At 38.6% G+C, this 15,238-nt stretch overlaps 2 protein-coding genes across 4 annotated transcripts; both read right to left on the reverse strand.

Moving 5' to 3' along the window:
* Nucleotides 1-700: 700 nt before the first annotated feature.
* On the reverse strand, nucleotides 701-8,585 carry ubtd1a (ubiquitin domain containing 1a). The gene is made up of 5 exons (XM_059359351.1): nucleotides 8,305-8,585; nucleotides 7,783-7,869; nucleotides 2,990-3,217; nucleotides 1,541-1,726; nucleotides 701-1,340 (listed from the first exon to the last, which is right to left on the reverse strand). The coding sequence occupies exons 1-5, from the start codon at nucleotides 8,354-8,356 to the stop codon at nucleotides 1,126-1,128; spliced, it is 768 nt and encodes a 255-aa protein (XP_059215334.1). The 5' UTR covers nucleotides 8,357-8,585; the 3' UTR covers nucleotides 701-1,125.
* A 1,821-nt stretch (nucleotides 8,586-10,406) lies between these two features.
* zdhhc16a (zinc finger DHHC-type palmitoyltransferase 16a) lies at nucleotides 10,407-15,217 on the reverse strand. 3 transcript variants are annotated; one of them, XM_059359928.1, is made up of 11 exons: nucleotides 15,010-15,217; nucleotides 13,693-13,950; nucleotides 13,399-13,593; nucleotides 13,212-13,300; nucleotides 12,813-12,841; nucleotides 12,576-12,709; nucleotides 12,298-12,381; nucleotides 12,113-12,198; nucleotides 11,217-11,340; nucleotides 10,983-11,053; nucleotides 10,407-10,870 (listed from the first exon to the last, which is right to left on the reverse strand). In XM_059359928.1, the coding sequence occupies exons 2-11, from the start codon at nucleotides 13,924-13,926 to the stop codon at nucleotides 10,768-10,770; spliced, it is 1,149 nt and encodes a 382-aa protein (XP_059215911.1). In that variant the 5' UTR covers nucleotides 13,927-13,950; nucleotides 15,010-15,217; the 3' UTR covers nucleotides 10,407-10,767. The 3 variants fall into 3 exon arrangements, with proteins under 3 accessions (XP_059215911.1, XP_059215910.1, XP_059215912.1); XM_059359927.1 differs by lacking the exon at nucleotides 15,010-15,217 and adding an exon at nucleotides 14,424-14,960; XM_059359929.1 differs by lacking the exons at nucleotides 12,298-12,381; nucleotides 15,010-15,217 and adding an exon at nucleotides 14,424-14,964.
* Between the last annotated feature and the right edge of the window lie 21 nt (nucleotides 15,218-15,238).

Here is a 15,238-nt window from a genome sequence, read left to right on the forward strand (position 1 = left end):
CTTAGATTGTGTAATTTGAAGGTTTTTTAGAGATGTGAGGAGATGTTACCAGCCAGTCCAAAAATAAAAATGTTATGTGTGTGTGTGGGGGGGGGGGTTCCCCCTGGGGATTCCCCAGATTTTCCTTTGGTTGATCGGACTCGCTGGTTTGAGAACCATTGCTCAAGAACTGAGACATTCAACTTGCTTGGGGACCACGTTGAATAAACATTGAAAGACCGATAATCCAGTCGCAGCAGCAAAATAAATTCACATTGTGAATTAATTTATTAATTTACTATCATGTATTAAAACATGGTCAGCCTGAAGTTGAGTATTACTGTTTTAGGTTCTAATTTAGAGACTTGTGGTGCCTAACAGTCAGGAAAAGGAGAATTATTTTAAATGTACAATATTTATTGATAAGTTATTCAACAGTGAGCATCAGATTGTACATAAGACTACAATATCTTGTTTGGAGAGATGAAATAAAAAACAAATCTGATCGTCTCTTATTACCTTTTACAAAGGTGCCTTTGTTACATTCCCTGTCTTTATTATGGATATACAGGTGTGACTTGAAAAGGACGTGTGCACAAAGTTACATTACCAAACAACACATATGGAAACTGATATTTACATTTTTCCTTTCTGCTACAGTTTTCTGCCATCCTGACTCTACTTGTCAAATTGCATGACAAAAATCTTTTAAAAAAAGGAAAGAAAAAAGGAATGGATTTCCCTTGTTCAGATCCCCATGTGAATCATATTCAATTAAGCACAAGTACAAACACGCATGAAAAGGAGGGGGACCCGTGTAAACAATAGAGCTGTGAGTTGAAGTCCACAAGGACAGACAGGACAGACAGGAAGACAAACAGACGGTCAGACACTGGGATGTGCATCTTAGGACTCTACTATTAATCTAAAGTGTTTCAGTGCTTTTCAATATTCTCACTTCATTTGGAAAAAGGAAAAAATACAAAAAGGAGCAATATAAAAAGCAATAATTTCTTATATAAAAATGTACACAAAATTCCACTGCAGTGCCAACTGGAAAATAATTTCAACCCCTACTCCTATTGCTGCCTCCCTCTCTGGCACGTCTTTCATACTTCTTCTCATCAAAGCCCTCAGTCTCCTTCCTCAGTTTTCTATGGCGGGAGAATTCACATTAACAATTACTTGAACTACAAAGTCCTTCTGAATCTTGGCGTCTTGAAGACGAGTCTTGTCCGTCAGTAGCTTCCCAGAAAAGAACCACCTCTGGCGGGTCACGTCAATGTCTTCCTGTTCTTCCAGTTGTTTCTTTAGCTCAGCGATGGAGTCCGCCATGCTGGCAGTCAGACGCACATCCTTTCCTAAGAACACCACAATGCATAAAGAGAGTTGACACATATTTATGAACAAGCTGTGCATCACTGGAAAGCTATGAATTATAAATCAGTCTCCAACCTTGATGAGACACGATGCAATGAAATGTCACATGTATGCAATGTGCATAACATGCAGTTCTGCAGATATTACATATACAGTTTATTATAGGTCATTCTGGTCTCACCTGTTGACATTCGCACCCGCAACTGGAACTCTTGTCTGCATGGAGGAGGCTGAGCTTGTTTTTGTGTGGAGTCAGAGACTTTGCATTCACTGGATGTTTCAGAGATGAGGTTGACTGGTGGGGCTAAAGTGTATGCTGGCAGCTGGTACCGGTTCCCCAGTTCATCATAACTCTCTGTGAGAGAACCTGCAGAGGAACAAATGGACAACGTTAACATCCACTTTACAAAAACCTTTCTACCAGAAACTGCAACTTCTGTTTTTTAAATGAACCCTTAAAACTGTTACATTTCTTTTCGACATCATGATAGGAGAATATAAAAAAAACATATGTGATGAACATTTTCATTTTGCTTTGACGGTATACATCATATGACTGCCCAGCCCTGGTCTTTTTTTAAACAAGTCTAAAATCTAAAGTCATCATATTTGTGACTCAAGTCTAACTCAGTCATCTGACTCGAACCAAACCGCTTCCCCATGTATTTTAGTATTTTTTTACTCCACAAAATCGAATCAAAAAGTTGACACTAGCAGATTACATGTTCATGTTTCTTTCTGACATTTCAAACATAAATTATTTCTCGATGAGCCCATCCTGTGGAGCTAAGGAATAAGATAAAACTTACTGTATGTATTAACTTACAATGTGTAAATTTGACCATTTCCTATTCTATATATCTCCAGGTATTTTGTAGTATTTTTAACCTTCCCTCATCACTCAGATCACACTCTTTAGGCCATTCTGCCAAATAATCCTCAGATTTTACACATATCTCTTCATAACCTGTTAAATTATTTGATTCTTGGCCTGATCGACTGTCCGTTACTGAAATGACCTTTACTATCCTAATCTCATTTTGCACACATTCTGAAAAAGATATACACTCTATCCAAGTACAAGTCACTTATCTTTTATATCCATTCTATAAATCATTGATTCCAGTAAGAAGAAAAACATTTCAACAGCGACTACATTTAACGCTAATGCATTAACCCCGCCTCTACTCCGCTGAACCACGGAAGTATGATGTCATCATATTACATTATATTTACTTACATCACATTTACATTAATAACACCAGTGTCCTTGAACTAAACGCTTAGAAGGCAAAACCACTCTTGTGTGTGAGTAGATAAATATGCACGAACAGTGTTTTTTTTCCACCTAACTCTCTCATGGCTTTCTGTGCACCAATCCATTCACAGTGGTCACGCAGCACTGCGACTATTATGTAACTATTACAGCAGTAATCTCTGAACAACTGATGCACGGGTTTCTGCAAACTGTCCTTTGACATTTTGAGAATTATTACAGTGAGTTTATGCATTTCGAAGTTCCAAGAAATCTAATGCTTGCAATTGATGGCTGGACAAAACAAATTTCCACATCTGGGAGAGTGTGTGTGTGTGTGTATGTGTGTTCATGTGCCTGTGGGCTGTTTCATACCGTGTGGAAGAGTAATGCAGGCTCCATCCACTATAGCCTGTGCTAGCTCCAGGTCATTGCACTCTGCAGCCAGTGCTGCTGCTCTGAGTGCATCCCAGATCTCTTTCCGTCCATCAAAGGCAGGCGCCGTATCCCAAAACTCATCCCTCTTACTCCTCAGCTGGCCCTCCGTCATCGGGTACTCACTCTTCCACTTTGGACGCTCCTTCTTGAGGGGCTCATTGCGCCCTGAAAGAGAAAAAACGGCAGTTTTTCATCTGAATTTAGATGAGATCCAAAGGTCAATATTGACAACTTAAATTTTTGGCAGGAACTCAAATTCCCCTAATTTTTGCAAATGACATAATGGCCTCAGCTTAAACAGTTACTGTTAAAAGGATTATGGAGCAGTCAAACCAAGTATCTGGTATTGAAGCTCTAAGAAACCTGCTTAGTATGTAGATGGCTGCCAGATTGGCTCAGGTCACATGCACCGTTAAAATGGCTGAGCTCTTTACTATTACCTCAGATACGAGTGTTATTGTGTAATTCAAATGGGATGCCCTAAGCAGAGCAATCATCTGACATAATAAATGTAAAAAAATGAACGTACATAAGAGCATCTCCACTGGAAAAAATATGACAACAACAAACATTTCCCTTTATAATGCAAGATACATAATGGAGGCAAAATGCTTCAAATGTGCTATAACTTTATAACTTTGTGTACACTTGTCATGTAAGCACCAGCGAGTTCAGACAAGGACGAAAAAGGCTCATCTTAAGACTCTCAAGGATCTTCAGTATTTAGTAAAAATAGCTCTTGAAAATACATAACCTGTAAACCCCTGTGCATGTGTTAGAACTAATATGCACGTGACCAATCTTTGCCACAATTCCAACCACTGAGTAACTTTACACACCCACTGCAGGTGTTTCCATGCTGGCATATACATTATATCCACCATAACAGCAAGTCTGTTTGATTCACAGAGGGAGGAAAATCAAAGTGATTATTTATAGTGCTGTGGATTACTGCAGTGGCTAGCAACACATACATGCGCACTCACACACACGGGCACACACCAGTGGATTATAGGCAGTAATCAGGTTCCACATAACAGGATTTATCTGCTGCTATCCCATAAGGCATTGGTTGGAGAGATGAGCACTCGCTGGCCAATGAACGCAGGCAAAAACATTAAGGGACTATTTCAAGTCTCAAACAACAAGCGCATAGAAATATAAACACCATTTTTTTCCTACGAATTATCACTTTTACAAACTAGGCCTGACTTTACTCAAATATATATGATATGCAAAATGTTTCATGACAAGAATAAATATCTGCATCTGCTAATTGAGCATGAGGTGCCACTCCCATTATGCAATATGCACAGAGTCAGTAACAATGCATAATGATAAATGTGACACCATGACTTTTAGAGATGCATGAAAGCCCCAGGCTTGTCAGTTAGTATTTAAATAAGTTGTATTTTGGGAGGAATGTGTGCCTGCATACGTTTTAATTCAGAAGTACACACTATACACATTGTTTTTTATTTAGATTTAATGCATGAGTAATTCAAGGCTTAGTTTTAATATCAGATCAACTCAGTTTTAAGGCCATAATTAGCAGAAGTCTGGATTCTTCTGATCCAGTGTCTGCGGCATCAATATGTTTATGATTACTCCATAATTTGTGCCTATCTTGTGTAAATATGGAATATTAGTCTCTGTGCCTACTTCTGTCATTGTGGACAGGCAGCAGCAAAGTTACATAGGAGTACTTTAACATGCAAGCTAAACAAATACAAATATAATTGGTGTTTGGTATGCTAAAAAGCTATCTGACTGACAGAGACTGGAAGGTGTGTTGAGATGCACATGACAGCCGGAGAAAAACAAATCAAGTTTCATGAAACACATTCAGAGACAAAACCCATTCTTAGCTATTAGTTTAGGGTTCATTATTAAGTCATGAGCTTTGAGAGAACGGACACGACCCACCGCACTTCAAACCCTGAACAAAACCTGCTAATTAGAGCTTATCCTGATTTTACACACACAGTAATATAACATTACTGCAAGTATGTTTTTGGTTTGGTTTTGTGCTTGCAAGAATAAGGTGGATGTAATCAGAAATGGCAACCTGCATTATTTGAAGAATGTTTTATCCACCTCCTTGCTGTAGTAAGTCGGTGACTGTTTGTTTACAGTGGAGTGTGACCGTACAGAGAGCACCGTGTCCTCAGCTGTCAGCTTTCCTACATGGAATCTAGGCTTAACAAAAGTTTTTATCCCCCTACAAACTACAAACTAAGATCTACTCAAACAGGAACTGATTAAGGTTCTGTCATGTAAATAAAAGTGTTATTTTGGGGCTGTATTTACTGCTGGACCATTTCTATATACTATTTTACTGTTAAGTCAGTTGTGATATTTCAGATGGATTGATGAATACATCAGTTCAGACAGATCAGCATGTAATAAGCAAGCATATGTTAAACACTGACACTGTCTGTAACACTAACTTAATTAAATCAGTCTCACATCTCAAAGTGCTCAAATTTCAGTGAGAGGCAGCAATGTGGAGCTTTTCGGAAAAAAATGGCATGACCTCTTTCTGTTTGTTTGGAGTGGGGTTTGTGTATTTTTTGTAGCTATTTTAATACATTTTCATTTATAGCATACATCATTTTTCACAAGGGCAGGGCAATTTATTAATATTAAATAGATATGATATGAGACTATATTGCGATTCTTAGCTTATGGATACCATAATATGGCACAACTGATTTTCAAATAAAGACGTTTTATTTTCTGTACTTCTGTACTGTTCTATTATTTACCCACAGATATATATATATATATATATATATATATATATATATATTAATCAAATTTTGTTTTATTTTGTAAATGTACTGTAAAAGCAGAATTCGTCATGGCTACAATATTGTTGCAATATTGAGTTATTTGGTCAAAAATGTTGTGATATTTGATTGCCCAGCCCAATTTGCTACATGAAAAGCTTAATACAATAACAACATCATCAACAGCACAATGCAATCTTAAACTCAACTCTCTGAGACAACAAGGAAACAAGAAAACATTTCTTTCATCACACACAAAACTCTACTTACTTTTCAGCAAAATCCTAAAGGGTGTGTTTGGAGCATGATAGTAGTTGTATTCCCTGGAGTTTGGTACTCCCATAGCTGTTCTTACTCTGAGGTCTGATGTGAGTAGTAGTAGTAGTTAAAAGTCTGCATCAATGACCTACAGACACCGACCCTGAAGAAAGAGGACCGCCCAGCTTGTTGCAGTAGCAGCTCAACTGAAGTGACAACCACCTGGTCTAGTTTTCCACGATGCACAGATCTCGGAGCTCAGTTAATTGTCGTGATACTTCCCCAGTTGCTTAAAAATGACAGCACACCTGCCACTAACAATGAATACTTCGATATACTTTGCAACCTCAAAATACACCACGATCAGTTCATGGAAAGAGCAAATTGAGCATCCTAGCCAAGGTAGCTTCTTCAGACAACAAACCTAATCCTATCAGCTCTATTTAGAGACAGGATAGAAATACCCAAAGGCAACATGCTAAACCTATTAACAGACAATAAACCCTTGTCAGACCATTACAGCTACTGTACTTCTACGAACTGCCCCCAAAAGGTGATTGTTTTTCCTTCATGGAGTCTCTGAAGTCTGATTTATTTGAACAAATGCAAATCCGTCTCTCACATGCTGTATTTCTACAACAAATAGTCCGGCAGATCATTACAGAGGCCTTCTGTGTTTGCATCAAAAGTAGAAGGCTGTAAACAAAATGTATGAGGACATTTCTGTCTGCATGTAAATATATTTCACAGCAGGTTTAAATAAGGCAAATCATGCACAAAGTAGGTCAAACTTTAATATGAAAACTCTCTGTAAAGGCCACTGCTGCTGCTGCTCCATATATAATGCATGACAATCCAGCTGAGTGCACAGCAGCTTTTTCCACAAGGAAAAGATTGATGGCTTATTCTCTTTAAACGGACCCATCCCCCCCTTTAGTTTATCTTATGTTATCTGAATTTCCTTACTTATTTTATTATTGATTTTCTTTTTTCCCCCTCTCCTTGTATGCATGTGCATGAATGACAGTACTGGGAGAGGGACTGACCTCTGAGCGGGTGAACGGCCCGAGCACTAGTGTGGTGAGAGTGAACTGGAGTGAGGTTTGCAACAGACTATTGTTTACACAAGTGCCAACTGTGCATGTGATTAATATTTGTGCAAAAAAAGGAGAGATTTTGGTGGGTAAAAAAAGTAAAAGACTGACCACAGTGACGTTTTAGCGCATGTCTTTAGCACAGATTAGACACATGACTAAGCCATAAGACCTGAAACATTTAACACTTGAGACAGTAAGCTGTCAGACTGAGAGAGATGCTAATGCAACAAGGTTGTAGCTGGGAATCATCCTGTCCCTCAACCTGCATTTTATCATAAATGCATGACTTGCTAAAGCTTCTTCTCATGAGATCTGCTGCATCGTACTGGGTTTGATCATCTGTCCTGATATAATTATGTGTCTGGTGTAACACATCATGTCTGCTTAGCCATAAAAACACAATTATCTCATTGAGTATAACAATGCTAGGCTCTGCAAACATAAATGTATAGAAACAGTCTTAAGGACATCATCTCTTCTGCTTACATCACCTCCATTTGTGCAGCAGTGCCTCAACATACAAACACATGTACTTGTATTCAGAAACCGAGAGGCTGCAGTCCGATGTGTCCCAGCTTCTTACCTCCACGTTTTTTGCTTCTTGTCGAGCTTCGGGCACTCCCTTGTCCATCCATCCTACTCCTCCCCACACAGCCTCCCATCACTGTCCCTACAGTCCACACCAAGGAGAGAAATCATCAGTCTCGATATATCTACATATTTGCCTCATAAATGCTTTAAAAATGCATACGTGTTCAGTCAAAGATTATGTGAAATCAAATGCCTTATATGAAAAGCATCATCAGGGAATAATGACAGCTCAGCACTCCTTGTTCCTGTGAGGTCAGACAAGCTGCGATGTTTACGTCACGTGTACTGCCAGCTGACTGGGGCACGCGCCTGTACCTCATGCAGCCGTTGCTTTGATTTTTCATTCACATATACATTTGTTTGTTGTTGTTGTTGTTTTACTTATAATTTAGGGTACCGGAACCACTTACTAGTGGATTAAATTAATTTGCAGCATTAAACACAGGCTTTTTACAAGACTATATCAGTATTTAAAAAAAACAAAAAAAAACCAGTTGTGATTAATTTTGCCTACCGGAAATCCAGTCTGCTAAATTATGCATTCGTCTGAAGTTTGCTTGCCACATCCGAACCAGATCCGAACTTCTTATCACCCTGACGCGACGTTCAAGCAGGAGCTGCAAGTCAGCAGGTTGACGGTCACACACTGGGAGCAGTGTGTGTGTGCGGAGCTGGGGACCAGTCTGGCCCTGTAGAACTTCTCCAAAAGAACCAGCAATCAATTCCCGTATCCCCCCCGAATCATGATAAAAGCAGCTCACTCGCTCAATCCGTTTGCTCTGATCTAGAATTAAATACTTATCAGGCGCCACGCATGCGCGGCTCAGACCGATTCTTCCATCCTGCTTCAAGTTCGTTGCAATAGAGCGGAACTGAGAAATGAACCCTCCAGAGTAATAGAGCAGTTGCAAATAATTAAGCAATTTGCAAAAAAAAGCAGCATTTTTAAATCATAAAAATAGTTATTAGGATAAACTTGGTGATAAAACAAAAAATCGAAAATATTGTTAAGGGTTTTATGCATTAGATGTTTGCGAACACCTTGTCAAAGGTTTTAGTTTGAAATGCAAGGCGGAAGTATTTTATTAGTATAATGCTAATATCTGTAGACTTGACGTTTCTCCAAAGCTTTTTTTGTATATTATTTCACTGTTATGATCATTTTTGCAGAGTTTATTTGTTAAATGAGAAACCACGCGGTAGGTTTTATGTATATTATTTAAGAATTAATAAATCAACTGATGTTGCAGCTCCATAGAGTCTCACTTCTCTAAGATTATTGATTAACTGTTTAGTTTTTTTGGAATAAAACTACCAATATTTCAGTTCAAGTAGATTGCATCTATATTGGATTATGTTGTGTCTCAGTCTAGTCTAGTATCCTTTCAATTAAGTTAACTCATAGCAGGGTTGGGCAACGGCCCGCACCCTCACTTGAAGTGGCCCTCAGTACAACAACATGCATTTGAGCATGAAATCTTAAAAGTACAGTGTAAAAATGCACAAAATTACTTCTTGCAATTAATGTTGGTCTGCTGTTCTTGCACTGAAAAAAAATAAAATAACAGTAAGTGTTTTTTTTTATTTGCTTCAAACCTTTTGTATTCCTATTTATACTGTCATACATGCATTTGAGCATGAAATATGTTAAATTACTGCACTGTAAAGATATTTAAAATTGCAGTTTCATCATATCTGGTTAAGTGCGCTGTCCTATACGTGGCCCTGTGGTAGTGTTGATGAAAAATTGTGGCCCCCTCCAGCATTTAAGTTGCCCATCCCTGGTCTAGATGCATATATAGTATCTGCAGGTAAAAACAGAATTTCCTGAAGTATGTGACAACTGCCTAATGAAGCCAAGCATCTCTTTGTAAAAAAAATAATATGGAATGCTGTTTTAATAATAGTGTTGAAATTCTGTTGTTTCCCAATGCTCATAATTTATGGTAACCTGTAACATAAACCAGACTGATAACATTTTATTTTAAAATCCAGGATCCCTACTATACAGCCTAACCAAATTTGACATGTTGAACACTGACATCTACTGGACGACTGAATACTAACCGGTCTGTCTGTGTGTTTGCGCGTGTGTGCGTGTAGACAGAGTGGGGGATGTGATAATCTCTCCTCTCTTTATCTGCCAATCTCCTCTTGCATTCACCCCTTAACTGACAAGATCACTGTTTATGTTCCAACTGTCTGCTTATCAAAAGGAATTAAATGCAAAATACAACATCTAATATAAATTCTGGGAGTTGTTTCATGCAAGCAGGATTTTGCTCAAATTGGATGGAAATTTTTCAGATCTCCTCTTTCTCACTTGCTTTCATCTTTGTGGATCTCTGCTACTGTGACTGCTTGTGTCTGATACAATATATTCATTTGAATCTGCAAATCAAATCTGCATCTCAATCCCTTACTAGCAGCATGTCTCTGTCTGCGTAAGCAACATTATGACATAACACTGGTGCTGGACTTTGTCTGCTCAGTATTGTAAAGTGACCATGGAGCAAAACACCTCATACTTTTTAAAAAATAGTTTGAAGTACAAATTGCAATCTGTGCATCTGTAATACCAGTGAATTTTCATCTTTAGTAATCTGTGACCAAATGTTAAAATAAAACAATTTATAAAGATTTATTAATTTAACAGGTACAAAATACAGATAAATAACACATCATGGTACTACAGTTCTCACCATGCTTAGAGTCGAATAAGACCCATTTGTAAGACTAAGTAAAACCCAGTAGAGGACAAACCAACCATGACACATTGCCTTTTCACTGGTGAAAAATGTAGACCGGCAAACCATGAGCAATGCCACTGCAAGTTTTTTGAGGTATTGGAGGTTGAAATCAGTCCATTTCTTCAGCTCCAAGGATCCTTTAATCCAACCAGATCATCTGAGCAGAGACGGTTGGACACAGCAAAGACTGCTGTAATGAGGCTACGTGTATGCCTGAGTAGAGTCTGTCATACAGGTATTGAGTCCTTTTTAAATGGGAAGATGTCCCATTTCAAACCATCACCAGGTGGGGCATGTCCAGAGGGAAGGATAACACGCGTCAGCCAGTGACTAGAGACAAAAGAAAAAGCAGAACAGGTTACAAGAAGTACGAGTGTGAGCGCCAGTCATAGCCAACATGCCAACATAACAAAAAATCATTACAACAGTCAGAGAGACACACCTTCTCTTCTCCACACCAAGGAAGACTTTCCAGTTATTCAGCCTGCCATAGTTGAAAGGGTTTCTGTAAACCTGGCAGAGAAGTTAAAGAAAAAGAAACAAATAATTTAAAAACATTTTACCGCTATTTAAACCAAGAGAACCAATTTATTTTAGTTGAGGGTTTGTCTAATTATAAAAAAAAACTCTCCTTAAGCCATATTATTTTCACATCTGAACTATTTATCATCCTCACCCGTCCTCGTTTTGCCAGTCGACTTGTTTCTTTGCTGTTAATGTGTCTTTCAATGCTGGTCTCTCCTCTGGATATGAGAACTGCATGCCAAAAGGTCAGAGCTCCCAGAGCAACTCCCACAGTGCTACAAGGACAAAACACATATTATTTGATCTGCTGCCAAGATAGTGAAAGACAACCGCCATGTCATTAATCTATCCCACATGCTGACTGTTACCAGCATGTAATATATAATACACGTTTGGAGTTGCCATGAAAGTACTGTTTTGTACTGAAAGGAAGTGATGAAGGACCTGTCAATCAAACTGCACACTTGGAATGTCTCTGCCTTCGACCTGGAGCTGTTTCACCACCATCAACATTTTCCAACAGTTTGAGCACCTATGAGCAGCTCATCCATTTCCTTTGGACATTGCATTGTGTAACAATATTCTCAATCATCTGCACGCTCAAATATTTTAACACATTTCGTATGCGAATAAAAAATGTTTAAGCCAGAGATGTGGACTTGAGTCATTGTGACTTGGATTCGAGGTGACTCAAGTCACTGTTCAAGTCACTGTTTTGATGACTTGTAACTTGACTGAAAATAAATAAATGACACCTGTTGTGTATTTAAATTATGCAGAGTACAGAAATTAATTTGTTCATGAAAAGTGTTTAGAACATCTGAATGCATTTTTAATCAGACAATAAAATCAAAAGAAAGAAAATAAAGAAATGTTGAGTTTCTTTACTTTATATTTATGTAATAAAAACAAAAATATTAATGAAAAATAAATAAAGAAAAAATATATATATGATCATCCGCTTATAGCGATCAAGACAGATGACTCAGACAGATGTGATCACAATAAAAGTAATATTAAGGAAGAAGCTGTAAAAGCATATTTTACCTGGTGAGCACCCACATGTAGATGATGCTCTTATGCACCATCTTCTCCTTGAAGGTGTATGGAGGTGCAGCTGTCTGATAGTTGGTCTAAACAAAAAAATTGCAGAGCACATATTACATAACTAATGGATACTAAAAATACATAAGCTTTATCATGTTATTGTGTGCATACTTTTGAGAGTATACCTGGCCAGGAGGAAGGAGGCCTATGAGAACTCCCATCCCTGTTACTGGTACCCCTGGCTTTTCCACATCCAAATGCTTAAAGCGCTAAAGGAAGAGCCCCAATACACAAACCCAAGTGTTAAAGACAGAAACAAGGCGGTGTCAGTAAGGAACAGTTAAGCCCCACAGAGAAAGACACCAGACATGTAGGAAAAGTAACAGGCAATACCTAACAAGCCTTACATGAAAAGAAAACACCACAGTTAACAGCAGTCCAACGGTGAGTCTGAGCATCTTACCTCAATGGCATTGTATGCATCTAGAAACAAGTTCCTCCCACTGATGCTACAGTAGATACAGCCCAAGGACAAGAAGAGGCAGAAGTTGAAGAAGTAACGGTGGTTTAAATGGCCCACGCAGTTATTCAGCCAGGCTGAGATGCTGACATTAAGGAAAACCATTATCTCTTCTTAGTCACATCCATAAAATATGTGAAATAATAATAATATTAATAATTGTGTTAGTGCAAAGGATACGACAATGATGGTCCATCTTCAGAATGCACCTGCAAAGGAAAAAGAAAATATTCAGTCTGAAACTTGTTTAGATAAGCAATCTGCGAGGTTTTTATGAAGCAAAAGAGTTCTTGCTAACAGGCCTGCCACCTGTAGGATGCTGGCTGATTGAGACACTTTAGCCATTTTATGGAGACTGAAAAATTAAATATTTAGACAAAGTGTTAGTCACATCATCAAAATCATAGATTAAATAAAATGTTACTGGGTGAAAATAGAAGAAATCCTTGGCAGAAAAGTTTAGATATATTCATATACCTGATTTTCCTGGGATTAAATGTTAAAAAAAAAAGAAAAAAGGATGGAATAATACATTATTTAAGGTAACTGAAAAAAGGATTTGTGTTTTTTAGGACTCACCTGTTACAGATTCCACAGTGGTGTGTTCTTGCTGGTTTTGGTATGATGCATTTTTTGCAGACTGACACAAATGGACTGTCATTTTTTACCTGATTTAAAAGAGACATTTACATTGCATTACTAAATGTAAGTTTGATTAGTAAAACTATGTGTAGTTTTGCTGAAAAGTGTGCAGTTGACATCTTACTGTTGGGGGGTACCCTGGGGACGTCTTGGTGGCCTTGTAGTAATGGAAAACAATCATGACGAGGTTCCAGTGTCCATAACAAAGATGCCAAGCTATCCATGCTGGGGAGTATGTTTGGAGGACCATAGGCAGTAGGATCAGGTAAGCTATCGCCAAGATGGAGCTCGTCAGTATCACCACCAGAGAAACAAACACCTGCCAGACAAAGATAGTGAACACACACAGAGAGTTTTCTTCAGAAAGGGACTTTAAAACCTCCCGTAACAGATTAAAGAACACAGACAACACACTTACTGAGCCAAACCAGCGGGTGACATAATCCACAGTCAGAAACACTGGTTCAAAGACGGAGTCGAAAACCACATCTGAGTCTGTGAGGGAGTTAAAGTACAATGACTGCACCAGCAGTCTCATGTAAGCCCATATTTCCCTAATCCACAACGGCAGACTGTTCTTTCCTCTCCTGATGCATGGCCGTAACCGCACACACCGCAGCAGGTGGAGCGCTGAGCTGGGACACCACCGCATTGTGCATCTGTAATATGCACGCTCCTGAAGGAAATACAGACACAATAAAATACAAAACAGTGAAGAAAAAAATTTGATGTTGAACTTCCAAATACAACCAAATGAAGATGTCATTTTTCAGTGGGAACATATTTGTCCTTTAAGAGTATGAGTGTCTGTAGATTGTCGACAGTGTTTATTAAAGACTTAAAATGAATAAAATAAAAAATAAATAAACTCACAGCCTTGTCAAAATGTATGCCATGTGCATTAAAATAACCAAAATGATGCAATATATTTTCTTGATATGTCAAATACATTCAATCAAAAATGTCCCTGGTGAGGCACAATAATTACAAAGAAAAAGAAAGGGAAGCAGCCATAAGAAGCTGTAAGCAGACAGGCATTTTAGATTGAGAATTGACTAAATCAATTAATAGATGATCAGAATACTTTTCAATTTCTTGTCGAACGTCTAATCGTTTAATGTCTCATCTAATGTATGGAATCAAACTTACCAAACGCGTAATTTGGAAGCCAGTCAACATGGATTTTTTTTGTTTTGACAGTTGAGTTGTTTATATAATTCGCCGCATACCTGTGTGCCAACTAACTTTACCAGGTAACTTACAGCTACACTTTCGAGGTGTAGCGACAAGAACAAGCCAGAGCCTTTGCTCGTGAATTAAACAGAAATAAAGCTAACCTGACGAACACGTAAGACAAAAAAGGCCGTATGGCAAAGACAAAAGTTGCCTTGCTGCATTCCTGCCCAGGGTTGAGTCTGGGTGGAGGAGTTGCAGCCACCTGAGAGGAGAGGGGCAGTGGTCTGAGGTGGAGCTGAGTTTTGGCAGAAGCAGCATCGCACCATCAGATAATGCTTTGCTATTCAAACACCATTAGAAGGAAGCTAGCTAGTCTGTCGCCTAATAAAAGCCCTAATATTTAAATTGGAAATAATACACATTGATGTTAACAGCCTCACCGAATCCCAAATCCCTTTTGTTTGGATGCCATTCAGTGTTTCCCAGTCTAAATGCCCGACGCTGTGTGTTGCGTCCTGCTGTTTAATAACGTTTCAGATTTAATTCATGCAGTACTCACTGTTCTATAAAGGCAAAAAGCCTGCCGACACCACCCCTCCTGTCGACATTTCCAAAATGAAGGCAAAAACGGGATTATTGCCACATATTAGGGAAGAAGAGCAGGATCAGGGACCTTCTGTGACAGTTAACAGATCCGTCTGAATCCTGATCCGGAGTTAATGCGCATGCGCTAGAATCCCGGCGAAAGGCATCATGGTAGTCTGAGTCAGGAATTAGTTACATGATTT

This window comes from Centropristis striata, chromosome 20 (assembly GCF_030273125.1).
Source record: "Centropristis striata isolate RG_2023a ecotype Rhode Island chromosome 20, C.striata_1.0, whole genome shotgun sequence".
Taxonomy (NCBI): domain Eukaryota; kingdom Metazoa; phylum Chordata; class Actinopteri; order Perciformes; family Serranidae; genus Centropristis; species Centropristis striata.